Source organism: Acomys minous (genome assembly GCF_964271855.1).
Source record: "Acomys minous genome assembly, chromosome: 13".
NCBI classification, from domain to species: Eukaryota; Metazoa; Chordata; class Mammalia; order Rodentia; family Muridae; genus Acomys; species Acomys minous.
The window spans coordinates 109,169,809-109,191,677 of NC_140495.1; the positions used below are offsets into that span (position 1 = coordinate 109,169,809).

A 21,869-nucleotide genomic window follows, 5' to 3' on the forward strand; every position below is an offset into this window, starting at 1 on the left:
GCCGAGATAGAGCCTCCTTCGTGACCAGCACCTCTGACTGGCCCTGTCTGACTGCCATGGACCTCGCTTAGCTGTCCCTTTCACATACGTCAACCCACGGCATGGGACTAACTTACAGTTTTAAGCAACTACCTGGTAAGTTTCTTTTCATCACTGACCTTTTGGCCTTTTAACCTAAATCTTACTGTATTCTCAGACATAAATCACTTTCCTGGACATCAGTAGTTTCACTATAAGCCTAAACACAGACAGCTGTTACAGGAAATTTTCATGTCTGCTATGTGCTTAGGGCTAAACACACCCAATAAAAAGTTTAAAGGTTTCTTGTCCCTTGCTCGAAGGCCTTGGTGTGGATCCATGAAACAGAAAACGCGTACCACACAAAGAAGAGACCGTGCAGAGCAGGATCTCTGTAGCACTGGACACTCTGGAGAACGAGCTAACCTACTGAGTATTCGTAAAGTAACAAAAATTATATTTGCACCATTTTGGATAGAAAGATTAAACATCTATGTACATAATCTCTATTTACTAGCTGAAATTCCTAACAGACAGCACTAAGACAGAGCAGGACAGCGCTGTGGGCCCACTCAGGTGTGCAGAGCTGCAAACGTCCATTTCCACAGCTTCAAACAACCAGGGGCAGGCAGGAGCACACTCCACTTTGTCAGTTTGTCACATGCATACTATACTACTATAAACTCTACTAGCGAACTGCGCACGCGTCAGGAGGGTTAATTCTCACATGGCACCTACTACACGCTAGATGAGATAATTTCACAGTGCACAATCTCTTGGCCTGAACAAAGCAGACGATGGGCACCCAGTCAACGAATGGCATTCCCATGTCTGCCTGATCAGGGCCTGTCCCTTGCTGACTGTTTCTAACCTGCCACTGCTCAAAGAAGAGATCACCAAACATGAAAGGACACCATTTAAAATGTGTCTAAGTGGAATATACCTGAAATCAAAGCACTCGGGACTTGGAAGACCAAGAATCAGAAGTTCAAAGTCATCCTTGGCTACAGATGAGTTCAAAGCCAGCCTGGACTACATTAGATCCTGTCTCTAAAATAAATGAATAAGCTTAGAATGAAACAGTATTTGCACATAGCAAGTGTACCATGACAGGCCGTGACGACCCGAGGCCAGCTCACAGTGGGTGCAGTGTGTTCACCGCATTTATTATCTATATGGGCAGAATCTATATGGCAGGTAACAGTACCCTTATCTTACGGAGAGTAAGGGTCAAAGTAGTTAATGTCTACACGTTAAGTGGTGGTCACTGATGGCAGCAGACTGTGAATTCAGGACCTATCTAGTGCTCTGTGCTGCATGGGGAGACAGTAAGTACACGGTGTCTGAAAACACTTTTCTAGTGGGGGGTCTTCTTGGCTGACATTATGACTCAGATGTACTCTCAATGGACGAGGACTGCAACAGGAAAAACCTCAGGGTGACAGATGACAGGCACCATAATCAACAGCAACTTGGCGAGGAAAGGGTTTACTTCAGCTCCGAACTCTCAGGTCACATTTGCACCCGAGGGAAGTCAAGGCAATGGACATGGAGGAAAACTGGAGCAGAAGCCATGAGGAACACTGCCTACCGGCCAGTCCCATGTGGCCTGCTCAGCCTGCTTTCTCACGCCGCCCAGGGTGGCACCACTCACAATGGACGGGGCCCGTGCCCTTCAATCAGGAGGCCTTTTCTCAATTGAGGTTCCCTCCTTTTAGATGACTCTAGCTTGTGTCAGTTGACAAAACAAACAAACAAACAAACAGCAGTAACAACCAAGCCAGCAAACAGACCGAAGAGATGAGCTGTGAAAGGCAGGCAAACAAAGGATGGGACAGTGAACTGCTGTCCACTACAGGCAGCATGTACACCCTAAAAGCTGGCAAGATCTTTGTGTATGAGGGCCATCACCGGCCGTGTGAGGCTAAGACCCGAGTAGAAGATGGTTCTGAGAGACCAGGCGTGCGGGGAGAGAAGGGAGCATTTTGTAACTCCAGCACACACACGAGGGAGATCGCTTAGCTGGGAAAGTGCCGGCCCTGTAGGCATGAGGACTCAAGTTCAATCCCCAGAACCATTATAAAAATGCCGGGAGTGGTGGAGTCTGCTTGTCACCCCAGGGCCGGGGGAGAAGCAAACAGGAGGGATCCAGAGACTGTCTGACCACATACACATGCATGCACACACACAGAATACATACAAACCCTTTGTGTAATGATCAGGGAAGGGGGTCATAAACACATGAGGAAACAAACACAGAAGCAGTATGCAACATCTATCTATGCTCACTGCAGCTGTAAGATCCTTAGGCTTCAGGAGAAAGGTAGGCTACAGTTTACTGCACTTAGCTATAAGTGAGGGTACATCTATCTGGGCTCACTGAAGCTACAGGTGAGGGTACATCTGCTGAGACGCGGTCAGCACGCCCAGCTACGGGCCCACAGGCTGCAACAGTAACTCAGCACATGAAGGACTCACTCACCAACCCTAGAGAGGGCACACGCTGACCACGAGGCCCCAGCCTTCCAGTAGGGTCATTGGTCATCCTCAACTGATGACACACACCCACTGCAACAAGGGCCGCAGGGGCCTGGGAGACTGGGACGCCCATTGGCATCTGTAGCCATGGGGGGGGGGCAGGTCCAGCAGCTCTGTGACCCTCGGGAATGGACACACCGATCCACACACCAAAGTAAAACCAGTGTGTTCCACAGACCTCACCACCGCGCTTACCTAGACAGCAGCTCGCTCTGGGCAGTGTTTCCTCTGCCTGAGGGAGTACCAGTAAGGATGCTGGACAGTCTAGGTCCCCCAGTGAGAGGGACTTCCAAATGTGGGTAGCTTTTCCCCACCTCTCAGACAGCAAAACTACAGGACGTAGGCCGGGCGTGGTGGCGCACGCCTTTAATCCCAGCACTCGGGAGGCAGAGATAGGCGGATCGCTGTGAGTTCGAGGCCAGCCTGGACTACAAAGCGAGTCTAGGACAGCCAAGACTACACAGAGAAACCCTGTCTCGAGAAAAAAAAAACTACAGGACGCTAAAAGAGTACAGGTGGAATTTAAAAGAAAAAAAGAAAAAGAAAAGTGGCCAGGTCTAGTGACGCACCTGGGAGGTGGGGGGGGGGGGGTCCTCTGCTAGTTAAAGGCCAGCCTGGTCTACATAATGAGTTGCAAGCCATGGCTACATAGTGAGGCACTGAATAAAAAAGAGAAAAAGAAAACAATGTGTTCCGTGTTTATTTACTGAACACCTGTGTGCAGCCTAGTTTTAGACCAACTTGACACAAACTAGAGCCTCCTGAAAGGAGGGAGCCTCAATTCAGAAAATGCCTCCATAAGATCTGGCTGTAGGGCATTTCCCTAATTAGTGATCGATGGGGGAGGGCCCAGCCCACTGTGGGTGGGGCCATCCCTGGGCTGGTGGTCCTGGGTTCGCTGAACAAGCCATGAGGAGCAAGCCAGTGAGCAGCACTCCTCCACGGCCTCTGCATCAGCTCTTCCCTCCAAGTTCCTGCCTTGTTTGAGTTCCTGTCCTGACTTCCTTCAGTGGTGCACTGTGGTGTGACAGTGACAGTGCAAGCCAAATAAACCCTTTCCTCCCCCAGTTGCTTTTGGTCATGGTGTTTCATTGAAGCAACGGTGACCTTAACTAGGAGACCCTGTGACACTGTCTCCAGGCATTAACACAGCATGAGAAAGACTGTCACTAGGGGAGACCTAGTGGATACATTCTTATTTACCTCTAAGCGCCCCCCCCCACCGCCCCACTACTCGAGCCCCCAAGCGAGAAGTTCCCCGAGAAGGCCATGAGCAGCAAATAGGTCTCCTTTCTCTGCCCCTGATGAGGGTGTGCTGCCCTGGAACATCCCCCACTATAAGTGACCTACCCCCAAACCTTCACAGCACCTTCCCCTGAGGGCTCTGACCTCTAACCATGCCAGGGCGACATCTGTACTCTGAAGTTCCAACCACTGACAGTGAGGATCACCAATTTATTTAGAAACTGACCATCCCCTAAGAAGATGGCTCTGTCCGAAAAGTGCTTGTTCAGCAAACAGGAACCCCTGAAGTTGAGGTAGCATCCACGTTTAAAGGAGGAAAAAAGAAAAAAAGCCAACGACAGTGGCTGTAACCCTGAGTCCTGGGGAGGGCAGAGGAAGGGGGACTCCAGAGTGCTTTTTAAAATCTCCCCGAAGAGTTGAGGGTTGAGATTCAGTACTGAACACTTGGGCTTCCTGGGTCGAAGCTCACCAAGCTCACTCACACCGAGGTACATGAACTGATAGGGAACAAAAGCTAACGCAGTCACTTCTAAGTGAACTTCCACTTCTTAAAAACCTCAAAAGAACAAGGAAGGAAAAGAAAACAGCTACGAAAGCGCTGCTGAACCAACACATTTTGGGCTCTCTGACAGAGCATTCCAATCTCCCCTGTAAGCTACAAAGACCGTCGTCGTCCCCCCCAACCACCACCACCGAAGCCTTGCAGCCCCAGATCCAAGTGTCTCACAGATCTCAGAAAGTTGAACGCACCTCAGTTCCCCCAAGAAAGTATTTCCAACCCTTGGTTTCTTACCGATTAAGTCCCCAGGGGAAACGAGCATATGCCTTTTGGACGAACGCAGCGAGAATGACTACACGGAAACGGAACACTGAGCTTCAGGCGCAAGGGGGGCTCAAAGACTGAACACCTCGTGCGCGCTCAATGCAGAAGCAATTTAAAAAACAAACAAAAGCCGGGTCCCAACACACCCCGGCGAAACGTTCCAAGTTCCTATGAGAAGGAAACGAGAACGTGCTCCGGCAGGGGAGTCGCGAGGCTCTACACGGCGTGGGAGTTCCTGCAGGGTGTGAGAGGGATTCCGCGAATTCGGTCTGCTCTCAAGTGGCTTTTGTGAGAAGCGGCAGCTGGCACCCCACGGCAGGCGAGGGTGATGCCGAGCTGTGCCATGCGGCGCGGGCTGCCACCTGGGCACTCCCCCCATTCTCCGCAGCGGGCGACGCCAGACGCGAGAGCCCGGCCTGCGCCGCGCGCGCCTCGGGAGCCGCGACCTCTCCAGGGATCCCGCGCCGTCCAGGCTGCGAGCCCCGCCGTGCGCACTCACCTCAGCAGACTGGAGAGCGGGTGGCTGGAAGATCCGAGGCCGCCGCCCCCGGAGCCGCCGCCGCTACCGGAGCCGCCGCCGCCGCCGCCGCCGCTGCCGCCGAAGCCGGAGGAGAGCCGCTTCCCGGACAGCAGCTTCTCCACGGCCGGGAGGTGCCCGGTGCGGGCCGCCTCCAGCAGCTCCTGCTCCTTCCCCATCCCCAGGACCGCCACCCCTCGGAAACCCCACCCGGGGCCGCGCAGAGCCCGCTCCGGCTCCCAAACTTTCCGTCTCCGGGCAACGAACCCCTCAAACCAGCCGGGGACGCCACCCCCTCTCCCCCCCGCCCCCCCGCCTCCTTGGCCTCCCTACCCCCCCCGCGGCGCGTCACTTCCGGGATCCGGCGTCACGCGTCACCGCGCCCCCGCGCCCCGCCCCCTTGCCCACCTAGTGGGCGGGGCTCCGTGCCGCCGTGCAGGTGACTGAAGGTTTAGGAGCTTAGCCAAGGCTCGCGAAGCGGAGACCTGCGGCGGAGATGGGGTCCCCGCCCAGAGCACCCGCCCTTTCAGCAGGTGGGAGAGAACACACGCGCCCCACCTGTCGGAGCCTCCTCAAGTGCTCTCCTTCCCAAAGGTGTGGGACCTCATGGGACTGGAAATACTGTGATTTGTCCAGGCGCTGTAGAAACAAAAAGAAATTTGGTAACGTTTACCTGTGTTTTCAATTCTGTTCAAGACGCCTAGATTAAACACGGAATACGCAGACATGAAAAATCCCGCCCCCTGGTGCCTCCGTGTGGGAAGACCGGAGAGTTTTGAAACAGCAGTTGGCCGGGCGGTACTACACACGCCATTTATCCCAGCACTCGGGAAGCAGAAGTTGGTGCGGCTCTGTGAGTCTAAGGGCCAGCCTGGTCTACAAAGCAAGTTACAGGCTAGCCAAGGCTACATAGTGACACACTATCTCAAAAGGAGGGGCCGAGAATGGCTGGAGAGGTGGGTTAAGAGCACTGGCTGCTTTGTCAGAGGATCTGGGTTTGATTCTCAGCACCCACACGACGCTGTCACAACAGCGGAACCAACACCCCCTCCTGTCCTTCCAGGACACCGAGGAAGCGTGCGGTGCACAGACATACATGCAGCCAAGACGCCCATACACATGAAATACATTTTTTTAAGAAAAAAATTTAAAGCAGTGTCCTCGTTCTTCAAGTGAAATAAATGGTCAGAAGAGACCTTCCTCTTAGTTGTCGTGAGATTCAACAAACATATTTTAAAAGTCAGCTCTGGGAAACCAGTCCCAATTTTGAGTATTAGTGGACTGGGCGGGGGATGTAATTGGGAAGGGGCGACTGTTTTTTTTTTTTTTTCTGGTTTTTCTCCGGATATTACTAACCCTGTTCTGACTCGAGGCAGGTAGCCAATGGTTGAGGCGCTGACTGAAAGCGTTGGATACGTTCTGCTGCAGCTAGAGATGCCTGCGGAACAGAAGGGAAGCCGTAGCGACTCCCTGGTGAATTGGAAAATACGAGGTTGGGTCCCTGCTGGAAGTTGTTCAGTACAAAGCAGCAGCTAACAGTCAGGCTAAGTTTTCTCGTGTCCCAGACTTTGCGCTGAAAGAGTCAAGTTAAGGGAGAATTAATTTCCTTGCATTTCTAGAAAGGAGAAGGAAAAGAGGCCTCTCAGCAAACGGATATGCGCTCTTTCAAGGACGCTTCTTCACTAAAGCAGAAGATCCACGTTTCTACATTGCTTTCTCGCTAAATCAAATTCAATTTAAATGAATCCCTTGAGTTGTCAACGCACTTCTGAAAATGACCCATCCGAGGACCGGTGGGAGTGACGTCATCTCGGCGCGACGACAAGACATAAGCACCAGCTCTACGGACCAGCTAGTCGTCCTTCACTCCTCAGTCTGGCGGTGCTGCCATCGCCTCTGGGCCGCTTCTACCGCGATGGACAACACTGGGGAGTCGCCCACAGACAAAGGCGGAGAGCCAGGGGAGTCAGAGGAGATGAGGGCTACTCCTGGGGCCCCGGCGGCTGCCGACACTGAGGGGATCCCGGAGGAAACGGACCGGGATGGAGACGCGGACTTGAAAGAAGCCGCGGCAGAGGACAGCGAGGTAGGTGCGAGCTTGGCCAGGCTGAAGGATTCCCGGGTTGCGTTTCTGACTGCTTCCCGGATTCCAAAGCTAGGAGAACCAGGATTCGTTACGACTCTTTGTTAGTGTGCAACCTTGAGGGGCCGTGGAGGGGACAGGAAGATGTTGTAGGTGGCGCTTAGTCCTGGCCGCCAAGCACCGAGCTCAGTTGTGGTACGTCGAACCAGTGTCCTGGGGGTTAAATTCCAGGGCTTTCGGAGCCTGATCAAAACCATCGGCAGTGCCGTTTCAAAAAGCTAAGCATCGTAGCCTAGTTGAGCCTCTGTTCTTCAGGCTCCGTTTCCGCACGGTTCACTCTGTGTGGCCCTGGCTGTCGTAGAAGTCACTCTGTAGACCAGGCTGGCCTCCTCAGACATCCGCTTGACTACCAAATGCTCGGATTAAAGGCCTGTGCCGCCACTGCCTGGCATGAATTTCTTTTTAAAGGAACCATTAAATCTTATTAATGAGTTTTGATGTTATTAAGATTTTACAGCAAGTTGGTCAGGACACAGTTTGGATTACACTTGTCATGAATACAATACATATAGGTGCTTATGTGAAGAGAAATGTAAGTAATAAACATCTTCAGAAAGTTTTTAGCTTAGGTCAAGCAGGATGGCTCGGCAGGTAAAGGCGCTTGCTGTGAAAGCCGAGGAACTGGAGTTTGAGCCCAGAGCCCACATGAAGGGAGATGAGAACCATCTCCACAAAGCTGCCCTGTGGTTTCCACTTGCAAATCCACACACACGATGCATGCATAACTTAAATTTTTTTATTATATGAGGTTTTTTGTTTTGTTTTGTTTTTTGTTTTTGGGTTGTTTTTTTTTTGTTTGTTTGTTTGGTTGTTTTTTTTTTTGGGTTTTTTTTGGGTTTTTTTTTTTTTTTGTTTTTTTTTTTTTTTTGGTTTTTTGAGACAGGGTTTCTCTGTGTAGCATTGGCTGTCCTGGACTCGCTCTGTAGACCAGGCTGGCCTCGAACTCACAGCGATCCGCCTGCCTCTGCCTCCCGAGTGCTGGTGCCTGGGTGTATTTGTTTGCCATGTATGTGACTGGTCCCTGTGGAAATCAGAAGAGGGCATCACATCCTCTGAAACTGAAGTTACTAGTGGTTGTGAACTGCCATATGGGTGTTGGTACTGAAACCCGGGTCCTCTGTAAGAGCAGCCGATGCTCTTAACCTCTGAGCCATCTCTCGGTTCTTAGTTTAAACTCGGTATGGTGGTACAAATCGATAATCCCAGCAAGGAGGCTGAGGCAGGACAATTCACAAACTGGAGACCAGGGAGTGTTGGGCCGCCACCAGGTTAGGCTACAAAGCGAGATGTTGTCTTCAATTACAAAAGAAAAAGAAGTTCCCAAACTGGGCGTGGTGGTGCAAGCCTTTGCTCCTAGCACTCAGGAGGTGGAGGCAGCCTGTTCTACATAGAGAGTTTCAGGACAACAAGGTAGAGAGACTCACTCTGTCTCAAAAAAAAAAAAAAGTCTCCAATCTAGCAACGGGAAAGACGTCATGAACCAGTAGAGAAAACAAGAACAGACATGCTGCCGTATGAGGAAGGCTGCCCTGACACCTGCAGCGAGGGCAGAGCGCGGGCCCAAACGAGAGCGGCTATTTGGATCGTTGGCATTTTCCCCTCACTGTGGTAAGCAGATACAGGACCTCTATGTGATCATGGCTAAACTGGAAAGCAGGATTATTCATTTTCTCTCCTGGCTGGACTCTAAAGGAGAGCTAGATGGCTTCATATGCTGGTGGTGTAGGCAGTGCCTAGAACCAGACAGCTACTGCATAGACAGGTTTGCTGGGCTGGCCTTGCCCAAGCCTGAAAAGTGTACGAAATATGTAATGAGAATTTGTATCCCTCTTCCTCCCAGCTCAAGAGTCAGGACGTCTCAGATTTAACAGCCGCTGAGAGGGAAGACTCATCACTACTTACTCCTGCAGCCAAAAAACTCAAACTAGACACAAAGGAAAAAAAGGAGAAGAAGCAGAAAGTGGACGAAGATGAGATTCAGAAGATGCAGTGAGTCACTAATTGTCCCTATGAGTCACTAATTGTCCCCATGTCAGGGCTCTAACTCAGGTGCACATCCACTCTTGCTTACCTTTTTTGCTCATTTGCTTTTGAGATAGAGTCTCCTGAGGCTTAAGTTAGTCTTGAACTTCTGATCCTTCTGCCTCAGCCTCCTTGGTGCTGAGATCACAGGCATGAACCACTATGCCTGCATAGAATTTCAGGCCAGCAAGATGCCAGGTGAAAGGGCTTACCACCAAGCCTAATGACCTGAGTTTCATCCTGGGATACCACATGGAGTTCATGAAGGAGAGAACAAGTTCCTGGAATTTGTCCTCTGACACAGGCATGCTCCTTACACAATAAATACATAAATGTAAGGGTATTAAATAATTTCTTTTTCAAAATGCTGTCTTTATATTACATTTGGTCAGTGTTTCCCTTATCAATAATAATACAACAAACTCATTATTTTCTTCAAAAAGCTTGATTTTATTTTCTGGTTTCAATAATATGGGCTCATTGCAAATAACGCAGAATATCCTGCCCCAAAGGGGGTGGAGGAAGAGAAGCTATTGGGATGTGCTTGTGCAGACAGAATCGCATAAATATTAGTGCTTCCTGGCTGCACTGCATCGCACCTGTTCTTGAATTACACTGTGAAGCCCTCTATTCTGGTCAGGGTTTTTACATTTTTGTTTCTTTTAACAATGTTGAGTTACATGTTTGGGCACATCTTTACATCTTATCCATTTCTTTCTAAGATAAACTAGTTGTATTTGTTGTGGTGGTGGTAGTGGTGGTGGGTCCCCCCCACCCCACCCCCAGACAGGGTCTCTCTGTGTAGCCTTGGCTGTCCTGGACAAACTTTGTAGACCAGGCTGGCCTCGAACTCACAGTGATCAACCTGCCTCTGCCCCCCAAGTGCTGGAACTAGTTGTATAAACACTAGTATGCGTGCTTTCTAAGGCTTTTCAACATACTTCCAGATTTATGGAAGGTGTGATTTTTTTTTGTTTTGTTTCTCTTGTAGTCCTGTCTGTGATCCTGTTGTAGTTAATCATTTCAAGTTCCTTGGTAATATGTAATGTTTGTTTGTTTGTTTCTCCAGCCCGATTGGCCATTGGTATTTTTGTGAATTTCCTATTAAGACCTTGCTTCATCTTCTAAAACTGGTTCAGCCATCTTTTATTTATTTAAAAGAATTAACTATAAAGAATACAGAGGGCTTGAGAGACTGCTCGGGGTTGAGAGAGGACCAGCCAGGTCCTAGCACTCACATCAGGCTGCTTTAAAATGCTCTAACTCCAGTGCGGGGGACCTGGCCCGCCCCTCTGCTTCCATGGGCACCTGCACACATATGTGCAGAGACAGACACACAAGCAAGCACTCACATGAGAAGGTTGTTGTTGTTGAGGAATTTAGGGCTAGTGATGTGGCCCAGCAGGTAAGTGTACTTGCCATCAAGTGTGACAACCTGAGGTCAATCCCCACATGATGGGAGGACACTGACTACTTCACGTTGTCTGTCCTCATGGTGTCCCCTCTACACACACAGACCACACAGACTCTGTGTTCCTCATGGTGTCCCCTTACACACACACACCACACAGATTCAATAATTTTGTATTTTTGTTTTTTGTTGTTTTCAAGACAAGGTTTCTCTGTGTAGCCTTGGCTGTCCTGGACAGGCTGGCCTCCAACACACAGCAATCCACCTGCCTCACCTCCTGAGTGCTGGGATTAAAGGCCTGTGCCACTATGCTAGGCCAAATTCAATGATTTAAATAAAAAGTATTAGGGCTGAGGCTAGAGCTCTGAGTAAAACCAGATTTGGTAACACGTCTGTAGTCCCATTCTCTGGAAAGTGGAGCCAGGAGGATCAGAAGTTCAAATTTATCCTTGATAACGTCATTTGAGAGGTTAGCCTGCGGTATATCATGTCTCAAAAACTTTCTAAAGACTTTACATATTTTTAATATTTCCCTCTAAGCTGAATACTGAAGAACTCTGATTTGAACATAAGCTTCTGTGTGACGTACAGTCAGCATAGAATGTTTCTCCACACATTGCTGTCTTTTAGGAGGAGCAAGGTGGCCCACCTCCTGAGAGGGCAGGCATCACCACATCCAGCTGCTTCTGTCTTTAATGAAAGGAAGTTGGGTTTCCTCTTCCTCTGGATTTCCAAAGTTCCTCAGGAGTGGACATGTGATGACATCCTCATGAACACTCAGCATAAAGCATTGACTCCTTCAAACACGCCCTGTCGTTGGCTTGTTTTTATTGATTTACTCCTTTAGCATTTATTCTCATTAACCAACTTACTCACTCATCTTTGTCTAGAATCCTGGTCTCTTCTTTCTCTGAGGAGCAGCTGAACCGTTATGAGATGTACCGCCGGTCAGCGTTCCCCAAGGCAGCCATTAAAAGGGTAAGGATGGACTGTGTGTGCGCTGGCTTCCCCTGTTGTTTCAGCATTCTCAAGTGAGGCACCCGAGATTGCTAGGAGGGAGAGAACCCTCTCACTGTCTGGCTAACACCTGCCTTCTATGTCATGTACAGCGAGTCATAACACACATTAACCCTTGGGGTTTTAGAATGATTGCACTTTTGTTTTTTACTGATGTGTCTGTGAGTGTATACCACATGTGTGTGGGTGCCCATTAAAGCCAGAAGAGAGCATCAGTTCCCCATGACTGGAGTTATAAGTGGTTGTGACCCTCCCAATATGGGTGCTGAGAACTGAACTCTGGTCCTCTCAAAGAGCAGCAAGCTTCCTTAACCACTGAGCCACCTCTCCAGACCCAGGCCATCATTTTAATAGTCTCAATTTTAGCACTCAGCCTTCAGTGTGGCGCTCACTCACTGCGACAGCACTCCAGAGCCGGCTACTGACTGTTTTAACACAGGCTGTCTTTTCTTTCTCTTCCAAGCTAATCCAGTCCATCACTGGCACCTCTGTGTCTCAGAATGTCGTGATTGCCATGTCTGGTATTTCTAAAGTTTTTGTCGGGGAGGTGGTAGAAGAAGGTGAGTAGCGTTGGTTCTTCCGCATTGCTCTCACGGGGTCTCCTGTCAAGAATGTCTGTATGAAGGCATTCAAGAGTCCGTGGGGAGTCCCGACTGCACTGGAGGTTGATGAGCCTTGTCTGCAGGGGAGCGTGGCTATTCCTGTCATTTTTGTTGCTGGGTGGGTGGGGCTGGGGAGGATGAGGTGAGACCATTTAGGAAATCCCTTTCCTTAGCCCAGGGTGGCAAAACCAGCTGTGCCTCTGCTGCTCACTGGTCTGACAGCAGTGTCCCACTGAGAGTGCGGTCAGGGAGGAAAGCTGGCCGCTGCTCACTGATCATCTGTCCTGTGGTGCCATTTGTTCTTAAACTGTCGTCATCCAGACCCTTGGGATATAACCAAAGCCAGCGTGATGTGCTTTATTGGATTCTTTTTGCTTTGTTGTTTTGAGACAGGGTTTCTCTGTGTAGACCAGGCTGTCCTAGAACTCACTCTGTAGACCAGGCTGGCCTTGAACTCAGAGGTCCTCCTGAGTGCTGGGATTAAAGGTGTGCACCACCTCACCTGGCTTATAGCTAGCTAGCTTTCTTTCCTTACTTTGTTTTGTGTATGTGTGTGTGAGTCTTTCTTTCTTTCTTGCAAGACAGGGTTTCTCTTGCAGCCCTGACTGTCCTGGACTTTCTGTAGACTGCGCTGGCCTCGAACTCAAAGATCCTCCTACCTCTGCCTCTGCCAGGATTAAAGGCGTGCGCCATCACGCCTGACTTTATAGTATTCTCTTAAGGGAAAACATCTTGGTTTGTTTCTTGGGCAAATTTCACAACAGCCAGAACAAATACTCTTGTGATTAGTAAAATCTTATGAGATGTTGTTTTCTTCTTTCCCCACGCTAGCCCTGGATGTGTGCGAAAAGTGGGGAGAAACCCCTCCCCTGCAGCCCAAGCACATGAGGGAGGCTGTGCGGAGGTTGAAGTCCAAGGGGCAAATCCCCAACTCAAAGCACAAGAAAATCATCTTCTTCTAACTCTAACTGAAAAGGTCCCAGACTTCTCCCAGTTGTTGCGGCTCCAAGGACGCATGAGGCTGATTTTAGTGTCACATCTACAAGGCATACAGTGTGGCTCAGACTTGCCTTCACTCAATCCTAGACTGTCTCCACTGTGTCTTGGCTAGTTTGAAGAAGAAAGATACAAGGCCTTTAGCATCTTCTGGAGAGCGAGATGCTTTCACAGAGAAACCAGACAGACGGCTCTGCGACTTCACCATGAAGCCTGGCTTGTGATTACCTACCGCGAGGACAGTCATACCACAGCTTTTCCAACATGTATGGAAAAGTTTATTTTGTTGCAGACAAAAGTCGTCATTCTTCCAGTGTCCAAATAAAACTTGCCTTGGTTTTTTGTTTGTTCCAAGACAGTTTCTGTGTGTAACCCAAGCTGGCCTCTGAGATCCTGCCTGCCTCTGCCTCCTGAGTGCTGGGATTAAAGGCCTATGCCACCACCGCCCAGCATCTTAGAATCTCTAGCTCTGGCTCTCCAGGAACTTAACTGTCCTAGACCAGGCTGGCCTCAAACTCACAAAGCGCTGCTATGTCTAGCACTAAGCTTTTTCATGCAGGAAAATGTTTTTGAGATAAGGTCTCATTATTTAGCCCTGGCTGGTCTAGAACTTGCTAGGTGGACTAGGCTGGCCTTGAGTTCAGAGTGCTGGGGGTGGCCACCACACCTGGCCCCTTTTACTAAAAGTGAACCTTTCCCATATCCACAAAAACCCTAAACTTGGACCTGGAAAAAAAGGCTCAGCAGTTCAGAGCAGAGGATCCATGTTAGGTTTCCAGCCCTGTCATCAGGCCATCACAACTTCCTGTGACATAGCTCTAGTGGAGGCAGGACCTCTTCTGACCTTCACAGACACAGACTCCCATGACACATCTCCACACACGTGCAGAAAACCAAAAATGTGTTTATGAAGCCAAGGAACAATTTCACTCCGCAGTACTGGAATCATATGGTGTGCCCATGCTCGGCTGCTTATGCAGTACTGCGATCACCGGGGCTGAGGGTCTCCATGCATGCACACCAGGCGAGCGTGCGCACGACCACGGCACATCCCCAGCATGCAGCACAATTTCCAGCTATGTAATAAACCCCACATTTGGCTTGGAGAATTGAGTTTGAGGTCAAGTTGGGTACATAGCAAAAAAAGAACAACAAAACAAGAACATATAGAAACTCATCTGCTTCAGTTCCTGTAAGTACACACGAGGACCAATGCTGTTTAGTAATGATGTTTAATTTGCTTTTTAGTTGGTTCACAGAACCAGTACGCTCAGGGTGTGATTAGATATTGCAATCTTGAGATTCCCCAGTGCTGACCAGGACTCCAGCTGGCTGCGGCGGGGAGAAACATCAGAAGCTCTTCTCTCCTCAAGCTTCCCTGAGGAGCAAGTCTCTTGTTTTTAGCACCCTGAGTTAGGGAAATAGCTCAGACGGAACTGGAAAGATCTGACTTGTAGTAGCTCACATTAAAGCTGATTGGCTTTGCCAATGCAGAAGACACTGAAGTGGAGCAACCCACCAAGTTAAATCTCCACCAAGAACTAGTAAACTGACAAAACATTTTCTTCTCAACTCTTAATAGGAAAGTCTTACCGCAGAGGAGCTGCACCTACGCTGATAAAGGGTACAGGATGAGGCAGGACACAGCAGCACGACAGGGAGCCCAGATCCCAAGTCTAGCCACTTAGCAAGGCCTCCCTGCTCTAGGTTAAGAGCATTTCCCTTGCCATGAGGACAAATGCCTCTTCCTCAACAGCCTGGTAGAAAATGTGGTGGCACCTGGGCAAGGCCTCATCACCCAAAGGCTTGTGTGTTGCCTCCAGGAGTGACAGAGCCACAGTTGTAGAGTCCTAACTAGATGTTTACTATGCTAGCTTGGGAAGTAAACAGTTTTCATTGTGGCTTGTCATCACTCATGTTAGAAACAGGTTTGAAATGTGAAGTTCCCACCCAGGAGAAGTCACACTGCCTTTGCAGTGCTCAATCTCTTGAGCCCCTAAGGAAAAGCTAACATGAAGTAACATAGATAGGGAGTTACAGGGTCTGTGAGGTGTGCTATCAGCCCGCTCTGTCCCACAGGAACGGTCTTCTAGAACACAGAAGTGAAGCTTACAGCATACTGGGCAGAGAAGTAAAACTTCATGACTGCTGCTCTTGGAGGCAAGAGAACCCATGCTGGCTTTCCGTCAGGAGAGACTCCATTAATCGCTCCAGCAAACCGAAAACAGGTTAGAGAGGTTGACAGCCACTTCTGTGGACCAAGGAGAGGACTCCAGCGCATACTCCCAGCACATGCATGTAAACAGGAAGTCCAGACAATCACAGATGACGCAGCTATATCGAGGGCTTCACGCAGACAGGACGATGAGCAGCGGCTGTAGCCTCCGAGGCGCACTGTTGCGGTCCCCCCAGAAGTTTTGTTGAGGTATTATTTCGTGTTACAACTTCACAACAAAGCTCCAAAAGGACTGCCCGACTCTTCATCCTATTTTACCCTAATCCTGAAGATTCACACGGCCAGTTTTATTATGGCAAAGTCTCTCCTAGTCATCCCCCAATGAACAGAGGAATGGAATTACAAAAGATGGCATTATCGAAATCCCATGGGATAATAATCTAACCGTGTTTCCTGAGGGATGGCTTCAAGGCACAAAAGGCCAAAGCCACTACCACATAAAGGAAGCCAAACTGTTTCCATTTGCACACAGACCAGAACCCCAGACAACCTCAGCTCAAATATCTGGCATTCCGGCCATTAAGGCATTATCCTTGACAAAGTGTTTCTCCTGCAAGCTTTATAGAAAAGTGCACCACGTGTTTGCTAGACATCTCATGAGTACTGGGAGATGCCAGAGGGATGTGGTGAGCAAAATAGGAAGGGATGTGATTTTAAACCAATTCAAAACCAGACATGGTGGCTCAAGCTTTTAATCACAGCACTCAGGAGGCAGAGGGCAGGTGGATCTCTGTGAGTTCAGGGCCAGCCTGGTCTACAGAGTGAGTCCAAGACAGCCACGGATACACAGAGAAACCCTGTCTTGAAAAACAAAAACAAACCCCCCCAAAAAAGGAACAAACAAAAACAACAACAACAAAAAAATCAAATGATTCTGAAGCTGCATAATTCTATTTTCTAGTTACTGACACTCCCTTCTCCAAGACTGTTAGAAACACGGTCACTTCTCCAAGCACTTCAAGTTTCTGACTTTGCTAAAGGTGCTTCCTTTTTCCCTGAGGCAGTGACAAAGCCCAAGAGCTAATGTTTCAAGACTGGGTCTCCATTGTGACTGAGCATGCAGCCAGCTGCTCCCCTCAGCTTTTGTCCTTGCAGCCACCTTTGGTTACTCTCGCTGTTCTGAATCCCCGTCCCCTTTTCCATACCCTGCCCAATGGCTGCATCAGTCACTGCCATGGAGCTGCATGGCGCCATGGCTGCCCTAACGATGCTGGCAGCATGGCCAGGCTTCAGGCTGCAGCATGGCGCTGACCCCTCCCTCTGCAAGGCTCTGCATTCGTTCCTGAGTAATTCTTGGTACTATTATCAGCCCAAGCACAGTCTTTACTTCTGTCCTGTGGTGCTGATGCTGGGGATGAGCCCGGGCCCTCGCCAAAGCCACTCACACCCCAGCCCCTGACTGTCATGCTGGTTACTCACAGCCCTGCCCACCGTGACTTCTGTGGCTTTGTGGTTGGTTCCTTCTCTCTTCTGGCCTAGAAGCTGCAACATTTGACTTCATTTAAAGCTCTAGGTCATTTATTAAAATCTGAAATACGGGAGACTGGCCTGTTAACAGTCTCAGAAGATGCTATTCCCGAGTCCGCACTGTAGCTCTTCAGTGTAACAAACTGCACTCCTGTGAGAAGCTGTGTTCTGAAAGCTGCCTGAGTCCTGCAGGACTGAACAAATGCAGCCTCGTCCCTTTTTCTTCTTACCCTCAGAGCACTGGGGAGGAGGCAGGGGAGGGTGCTTCAGTGGCATCAACAGCACACAGTGGGACAGTCAGAAGGAGACCTAGACAGACTCAAGGACTCTGGTTCTGTTTTCATGTAAGTTGAAATCACATGATTTTAAAAGCCATAGTAACAGAGGGGCACGAGGCAGCGACTGAGGTGCTTACGACTCAGCGGGGTCGTTAGACTGACGCTTAGCTCCCCAACTACCAGGTGCTGATGTCAGCCCAGGCAGAGGGCAGTGCTGGGAAAGCAGATGCCCAGGAACTGCAGGAACAGACAGGAAAGGGCCTGTCAGGTACAGCTGTGGAGACAGGCAGAACCCTAACCCCACCATGCCCTCAGGAGCAGCCGAACACTGGCTTTCTTTGATTTATCTCAGACGACCTGTCATTCGGGGAAGTATGCTCTGGCCAAGGCAGTCAAAGCATCACAAGGAAGAATCAACAGGAAAGCGTGACCCGGGAATATCAGCCAAGCGATATGAGCCTAGCTCCCATTCCAAGACAGGCTAGTCCATGTCTCCCTGATGACGCGCTTCCTCCGCCCCAACCGCCGAGGCTGGGTGGTTCCTCATCTACTCCAAAGGCCGAGGACCTATGCCATAGGAAGCGCTGGGACACAGGATCTTTGGTGGCTGTGTGCATGACTCAGGTGACCATGAAGGCAGCAACCACCACTCTCATGAAACCAGGAGGTGACCTGCCCCACAGCGTAGTATGCAGAAGGCTACAAGGCTGCGGAAAGTCAAGGCATGCGCAGTGCTAGGGACACAGCCATCCCACTTCCTGGAGGCGGCCATGCTCTGCCCTGTCCTCCACCCAGGCCAGCAGCTCAGGAAGCAGGCTCCCAGCCCGCTGCTCCTCGGCACCTCTGTCCTAGGTGGCGCTGTTGCTGGTGATATGGTCTCTCCATGGCACAGCCAGCTGAGCTGATGTCAAAGCTCAAAGAGAGGATTGTACTTCCTAATCTCCTGGAGAAGTTTTTCTTTGTCCTGGTTGGCAGCGGCCAGCGCTTGTTTGGTGTCCTTAAGTTCTTGCTGCAGGGTGGGCAGCTCTTCTCCCTGACGGATAAACAGCTCAGCATCAGGGAACACAGCAAAAGCTCAGCGGGGAGGGAGAGTTCAACAGAACCAAGCGCCAATGGGACAATGATCAGAAAGGCTCAAGCGGCTCCCACAGGCCCAACTCCCTCTGCAGAGCTCATCCGCTGCAGAGCCAGGCACAGCATGGCCACTCCCTGCCTGCTCCTGCCTATAGCCTTTTCCGTCTCCGCCAGAAGCTGCTGCTGGTGACAGGAGCCCAAACCACCTGCTGCACACCTGCTCACACCTGTTCACACCTGCTGACCTTTTAGACCTCCCACAAGTACAGCCCCGAGGTGTTGAAGACAGGTTCCTTTAGTCAGGGCCTCACCTGGCCTACCACACCCTGTCCTGTGGGCACCGGGAGCAGCTGTTCCTTTGGGAGCTGCTGCTTCTCACATACTTCAGTCAATGGTCTGTCCTGAGCAGGAGCTGGAGAAAAAATAACCATTTTAAGTGGAAAATACCTGCCACTAGCCAGACAGTTCCTGCTGGTTAGCTTCCTGACTTATTGGAGGAGGCAGAGCAGAGAAGCCAAGAGGCCCAACTCACCGCCAAGATGAAACACGCCATCATCACTCCGCTTCAGCACAAGATGCTCCATCGCCAAAGTGATGGGGACAGGGCCGGGGGACGTTGGATAGATGGGAGGGATATCATCCTGAGGGACAGGAGGAACCATGTGACTGACCTACGCAGCTCAGAGCGACATGCCCATGTTTCTACCACTCAGCACAGGCAGCTGGATGCCACTGACTCTCCAGACATGCTTTATTGTGTGTGAGTGTGCGTGTGTGTGTGTGCGTGTGTGTGTGAGGGTGTGTGGGTGTGTCAGGGTGTGTGGGTGTGTGTGAGGGTACGCGTGGGGGGGGGTGTGGTGTGTGTGAGGGTGGGTGGGTGGGTGTGAGGGTGTGTGTGTATGTGTGTGAGTGTGTGTGTGAGTGTGTGTGTGTGTGTACACACATGCATGCCAAGGCTCTCATGTGGAGGTCAGAGGACAATTCGTGGGAAGAGGGTCTCTTCCCAGCATGTGAGTCCCAGGTATGAAACAGGGTCCTCAGGCTGGAAGCAACTCTGTTTACCAACTCTGAACCACTCTGCTAACTCACCCATACATTCTTGGAAGGTACAAGAGGCATAACCAAGCCTCACTCATCCTAGAGATGGTGAAACTGAGAGGCAGACAAACCAGGAGCCTGGCATGGTTACATTACATGTCAAAGACAGAATTAGGGGTGGTGGGGAGGGCTGGAGAGATGGCTCAGAGGTTAAGAACATTGACTGCTCTTCCAGTTCAATCCCCAGCACCCACATGGTGGCTCACAACCATCTATAATGGGATCTGGCGCCCTCTTCTGGCCTGTAGGTGTACATGCAGACAGAGCACCGTATACATAATAAATAAATACATCTTGTTTTAAAAGGACAGAACGAGGGTTACAGATAACCTAGGCTTTGTGAATGTCTGTGTTCACACTCATGTGCTCACGTGTGTGCAGGCATGTGGACGCCAAGGCGTACCTCAATCATGTTCCTCCTTACTTTTTTAAAGTGTATAAATGTTTTACATACATGTATGCATATGTACCACATGCATGCCTGGTGCCTGCAGAGGTCAGAAGATGGTGTCAGATCCCCTGGAACTGCAGTAATAGGTGACTATGAGCCACCATGTGGATGCTGGGAAAGAAACTCAGGTCCTCTGCAAGAGCAGCCAGTGCTCTTAACCACTGAGGTACCACTCTAGGCCCGGTCAGCCCTACTTCTGAGATGGTCTCTCACTGAACCTGAAGCTCACTGACCATGAAGTCCTTGAAATGTCTCCTCCCTGCCAGAAGGGGCTTTTAACTTATGAGGAACAACTTAAACTGGAGCCCTTACACTCCAACAGCAAGCGCTTAACAGCAGAGCCATCTTCCTGCTCCACCTTAACAGCAGAGCCATCTTCCTGCTCCACCTTAACAGCAGAGCCATTTTCCTGCTCCACCTTAGGCTTTTCCGTGCACCCATTTCCATGCTACTGAAATACTGGCAGAGAGCACCAAGCCACCTTTCTTCGCTTAGGAAGACACTGTCACTACAGAGTCCCTCTCACCTTGAGAGTAACACTGGAGTTGAGGAGCTCGATCTGCATCGGGACCACCACTGGGGCTTCCTCGTCCTCCCAGAAAGGCCCCAGACCGTTGAGCACCGAGGCGAAGAGCTCCAGGTCACAGCCCCGAAGCAAGCACCGCAGGAAGCCATTCTGTGTGGCCAGCGGGGAGTGAACAGCTGCACCAGGCCCCACCTCAAAGCGCAGCCCCACGGCAGGCCTGGAGCGGCCGCTGTTCATGGAGGGCTCCTGAAAGCTTGTTCCTTTGGGGAAAGAGGCGATGACAGCATTAGCACAGGACAAAGGCAAACACCTCAGCCACGCTCAACACTCATGATAACCTGTGCCAGCGAGCGCTAGCACATGCAACCCCACAGCAAGCAACTGCCACAGTGCTGTTATTCTCTGTATCTACTTGAGATCTTCTAAAATATTAAATGAAGCCTGTAACATAAGCCAGATTTTTCCTGCCATCTCGTAAAGTATAAATGATCGTTTATAGGAAAGAACTGAGGTGTTGGCCCAGCACCCTCCAATCCCAGCACCCAGGAGGCAGAGGCAGGCGGATCTCTGTGAGTTTGAGGCCAGCCTGGTGAGTTCCAGGACAGCCAAGGCTACACAGAGACCCTGTCTAGAAAAAAAGAAAGAAAGAAAGAGAGTGATCTTGAATAGCAGAAGTTCCTCCAAGGAGAGGCCACTCCTCCTGTTTAAGCCTGGCGGGGCCTGGAGGTGAGGAGAGACACTCCACAGGGAGTGTGATGTCCAGGAAGAGCTCCGGAGCCTCCAGAGACAAGGATGTCACAGAGTAAATACTCCCAAGAGCTGCTAGAGAAGAGAGGTGCTCGGCACTAGAGCAGTGGTCCTCATGGCGCAGCGCCAGGGGCAGGGGCTGACCTCTCCCGCTGTCGTCAGTACCTGGGCACTGTCCATGTAGAAACTGCCAGAGTCCCATGGTGCCCAGCTGCTGCAGGGCCAGTTCCTCTGCTTGCAAGGCGACTGTCAGGTCCTCACCACGAACCTCAATCCCAAAGGACACTTCCTTCACCTTCAGGACCAGAACTGACACCTGTCAAAAAAAAGGTTCCCTTAGTTTTAAGTCCCAAGCTTTGTGCCTGGCCAAGAGCCTCCCCTCTGCAGAGAAGAAAGCATGGCAGCTGACCGAGTGAACAGCGAGGTCACCGCTGGCTGACGCTGAGCTGCTGCTGTCGGGAAGCCCCTGGCCACAGCTATCCGTAACAGGGCTCCCTGGAGCACCACTCTCATCCAAGACACTTGTCACAGATCCTAGTGGGACGGACTCTGGGCCAGACTCTGCATGAAGAAAGCAATGAAACAACTCAGTTCACATCCAACCTCTAAGACCAGCAACAACTATAGAAACAAAGACAACTGAAGGTCTGAAAACTGGAG

The 21,869-nt window shown here is 50.4% G+C and overlaps 3 protein-coding genes across 9 annotated transcripts in view; 1 reads left to right on the forward strand and 2 right to left on the reverse strand.

Annotated features, from left to right (window-relative positions):
• The window catches only part of ANKS1A (ankyrin repeat and sterile alpha motif domain containing 1A), a 155,058-nt gene extending 149,608 nt beyond the window's left edge, over window positions 1-5,450 (reverse strand). For 3 of the 6 annotated variants that reach the window (XM_084754171.1, XM_084754172.1, XM_084754173.1), the window contains exon 1: window positions 5,124-5,450. In XM_084754171.1, coding sequence (XP_084610297.1) covers window positions 5,124-5,320 — 197 coding nt within the window. In that variant the 5' untranslated portion in view covers window positions 5,321-5,450. The remainder of the gene's footprint in view (window positions 1-5,123) is intronic. The other 3 variants (XM_084754174.1, XM_084754175.1, XM_084754177.1) reach the window with 2 other exon arrangements.
• A 1,309-nt stretch (window positions 5,451-6,759) lies between these two features.
• Window positions 6,760-13,674, forward strand: TAF11 (TATA-box binding protein associated factor 11). Its single transcript, XM_084754186.1, has 5 exons — window positions 6,760-7,227; window positions 9,125-9,273; window positions 11,608-11,695; window positions 12,198-12,294; window positions 13,168-13,674. Exons 1-5 carry the CDS (start codon window positions 6,916-6,918, stop codon window positions 13,296-13,298), a joined length of 777 nt encoding a protein of 258 aa, XP_084610312.1. The 5' UTR covers window positions 6,760-6,915; the 3' UTR covers window positions 13,299-13,674.
• An 876-nt stretch (window positions 13,675-14,550) lies between these two features.
• BLTP3A (bridge-like lipid transfer protein family member 3A) overlaps window positions 14,551-21,869 on the reverse strand; it is a 42,780-nt gene continuing 35,461 nt past the window's right edge. For both annotated transcript variants that reach the window (XM_084754169.1, XM_084754170.1), the window contains 6 exons: window positions 21,619-21,770; window positions 21,375-21,525; window positions 20,463-20,722; window positions 18,920-19,028; window positions 18,699-18,799; window positions 14,551-18,346 (listed from right to left, as the gene is read on the reverse strand). In XM_084754169.1, coding sequence (XP_084610295.1) covers window positions 18,221-18,346; window positions 18,699-18,799; window positions 18,920-19,028; window positions 20,463-20,722; window positions 21,375-21,525; window positions 21,619-21,770 — 899 coding nt within the window. In that variant the 3' untranslated portion in view covers window positions 14,551-18,220. The remainder of the gene's footprint in view (window positions 18,347-18,698; window positions 18,800-18,919; window positions 19,029-20,462; window positions 20,723-21,374; window positions 21,526-21,618; window positions 21,771-21,869) is intronic.

Excerpts from the sequence above, each read along its gene's own strand:
- TAF11 (XM_084754186.1), top strand. The coding sequence starts at position 6,916 with ATGACCCATCCGAGGACCGGTGGGAGTGACGTCATCTCGGCGCGACGA. Across the intron at positions 7,228-9,124 it reads CCGCGGCAGAGGACAGCGAG|CTCAAGAGTCAGGACGTCTC; the intron begins GTAGGTGCGAGC and ends TCTTCCTCCCAG. Across the intron at positions 12,295-13,167 it reads CGGGGAGGTGGTAGAAGAAG|CCCTGGATGTGTGCGAAAAG; the intron begins GTGAGTAGCGTT and ends TCCCCACGCTAG.